At 53.6% G+C, this 2,631-nt stretch overlaps 1 protein-coding gene across 1 annotated transcript; it reads right to left on the minus strand.

The window, feature by feature from the left end:
* Positions 1-2,262, minus strand: LOC136450096 (uncharacterized). Its single transcript, XM_066450380.1, has 2 exons — positions 2,089-2,262; positions 1-1,455 (listed from the first exon to the last, which is right to left on the minus strand). Exon 2 carries the CDS (start codon positions 1,354-1,356, stop codon positions 424-426), a length of 933 nt encoding a protein of 310 aa, XP_066306477.1. The 5' UTR covers positions 1,357-1,455; positions 2,089-2,262; the 3' UTR covers positions 1-423.
* Positions 2,263-2,631: the final 369 nt, after the last annotated feature.

The raw sequence follows: 2,631 nt of genomic DNA on the forward strand, positions 1-2,631 counted from the left end.
TCAGCAGCAGTATGGTCAATCTTAGACGCCATACAAAGATTATATTATGCAGTGCAAATACGACCAAATCTATTTCATGATAATATATGAGAGAGAATTACAACGCAGGGAAAAGGAAATCCATTCAGACAAGATAGATACCACCACCAAATTGTTTTTTCCCCTCCACTGCTACAGAGAACCCAGCAGATACATTAGAATGGGGACCAGAGAACCGACTACCGATCCACCACGTTCTTCAACCCTTCCCACGATGCTGATTCCCCTCGATTCTTCTTCCGCATAGACAGATTGTCCTGACTACACCTTGATGGCACCTGCATCCATGTTTTTCTTCCCCAGCACACAGCACCGCATACCATGCTGGTCGGGATCTTCAGGCTAAGAAGATGCCATGGCACACCTCCTGCCAGCTGACTTCTGTCATTGGGCAAGGTCATCATCAGCCTCCTCTTCTTCAGAAGCATGATGTGAACCAGCAGATGCCTCCGCCGATGGCATAGGGTCATCACCTTCCTCGCTGTCTGGTGCTGTGGCTTCAGCATCACCACTGCCACTGCTTGCTCGCCTCCGACTGACCAGAATGATCGCCCTACTGCGTTCTGTTAAGTACTGCATGATCGAGCCTCTAGATGGCATGATGAAGACCATTGTTATGGCGGTCGGAGTCCTTTCAGCTTCCTCTTCCCCTTCTTCGATGGCTCCAAGTCCACCACTGTCGTCCTCGATATTGCTGCTGAACCCTGAACGCAGCATGCTCATCAAGTCCCCAAGGTCCCGCTGCTGCTCCATCCGGCGCCAATCCCGCTGCCGTTCAGGGTCTACCTCCATTGGCCTCGCCGCTGGATGCTCCACCCTAGCATGCTTCCTCAGCTCCTGGTAGGCGCCCCTGAACTCGCACGACTCCATGGTGCACGATCGGACCTTGGTGTTCATGTACCTTCGCGCGTCGTAGTCCTTGATGCAATCGCTGACTGGCCCACGGCACAGTGGGCACGAGAGCTGAACCTGCTGCTGGCACTCGCTGCATTCTGTCCCTGAATCCTTGGAGGCCTTGCGGTACTGGTCATAGCAATTGGAGTGGCGCGAGCTGGTGTCACACATGAAGGGGCGGCACCCCTTCTCATGTGACGAGCAGACCAGCAGGACAGCGTTGTGCGGGTGGTCCATGCAGACCGGGCACCGAACATCCTCCCACTCTGCAGCTTGCTTCGCTGCTGCCGCTGCTGCAGCCGCAGAAGACTCTTCTGACCGGCGAGAAGAACTGGTCTGTCCATGAGACGCTGAGATGTATGGGGAGGCACGAGCCCGACGGCTCTCATAAGAGGAAACGCGGGAGCTCCTGTCCTTCGGCATAGTTATCTCAAGTCAGTGAGATGTGAATTTTTTTTCTGGAATCCAAAGCAAAGCAGCACAGAGAACACAGACGCAAGGTTGATTTCTTTACTCCAAACTCTGAAAAAGAAATCAGAATAGCAAGCAAAAAGCCTTAATCAGATCGCAAGCAACAGCTTCCTGTATCCTCCATACATATACATATATGAACACGGATTAAACAGCCCTGACCTAAACCGACTTTTATCTTGTGCAGAAAAGGAAATTCACTCATAGTTCAACACGAAAGCAAACTCTGATAAAAACAGGAAGGCTCCGATTTACATAATAATCCGTAATATCCTGTCTAGCAAACGTGCACAGTAGGAGCCCTTAGCTAGCCAAGATTCCCAAAAGAATCAGGACTCCTCAAACAGTATGTGGTCGACTCTGGAGGTGGAGGATTCCACATCTGAGAGAAGAGCAAGAGCCCTCGAAAAATCGAGGGAAGCTCTACGATTCGCTTGTCCCAACCAAAAGCATGGTGCTGAAGTTGATGTGCTCAGCTGATCCGCTCGAGAATCCCACAGGCGAGTAGAAATTCCGAGTAATCGGTCACGGAGGCGTAGGTCGCGCAGAACAGCAGCAGCCCGGGGCGAATCGGGCGGGGTCAACGCCGCCGGCGCCCAGATCGGCGCCGGCGGCGAGACCCCGCGCGCGCGGCCCCTTGGAGCCCTACCCCGGCGACATGGACGAGGAGGAAGGAGGTTTTACCGAGTCCAACGGGAGCTGAGCCGGCGGTGGGGGGGCAGCGGGCACCGACGGCGGCGGCGGCCGTCGGCCTTACGAGGATTCGGTACTGGTCGCGCCGGGTAGACGCCAAGCCAGGCAGGGGGGCCGAAGCGAAGGGGAAAAGAGAGGAGGAGGAAACGATACGGGACGGACGGAAGGGTCAGGTTGGGTGGTGGCTCGCTCCACTTTATAGGTGGCCGTGACGTGGACGGTGACGTGGTTGGCTAGGGTTCCCTCTAGGCGGCTCCGGCTCGGCCGCTCGGCTCTACTCCAGCCGTCCCTGTCGGCGACCGCGCCACCTCACGTGAACCGACCTCACCGTGGGCTAGAGATCTGGGCTAAGGGGGTGTCGGATCCGGCTGCTAAAATTTAGGCGGCGTATCACGAGAATGTTACATAGGTGTTCGGATACTAATAAAAAAATAAATTACATAATTCATCAGTATTCCACGAGACGAATTTTTTAACCATAATTAATCCATCATTATCATATATTTACTGTAGCAAAATATTATCAAATCATAA

Source organism: Miscanthus floridulus, chromosome 5 (assembly GCF_019320115.1).
Source record: "Miscanthus floridulus cultivar M001 chromosome 5, ASM1932011v1, whole genome shotgun sequence".
In the NCBI taxonomy this organism is placed as follows: Eukaryota; Viridiplantae; Streptophyta; class Magnoliopsida; order Poales; family Poaceae; genus Miscanthus; species Miscanthus floridulus.

Coding starts and splice junctions, on each gene's coding strand:
- LOC136450096 (XM_066450380.1), bottom strand. CDS start 1,356: ATGCCGAAGGACAGGAGCTCCCGCGTTTCCTCTTATGAGAGCCGTCGG.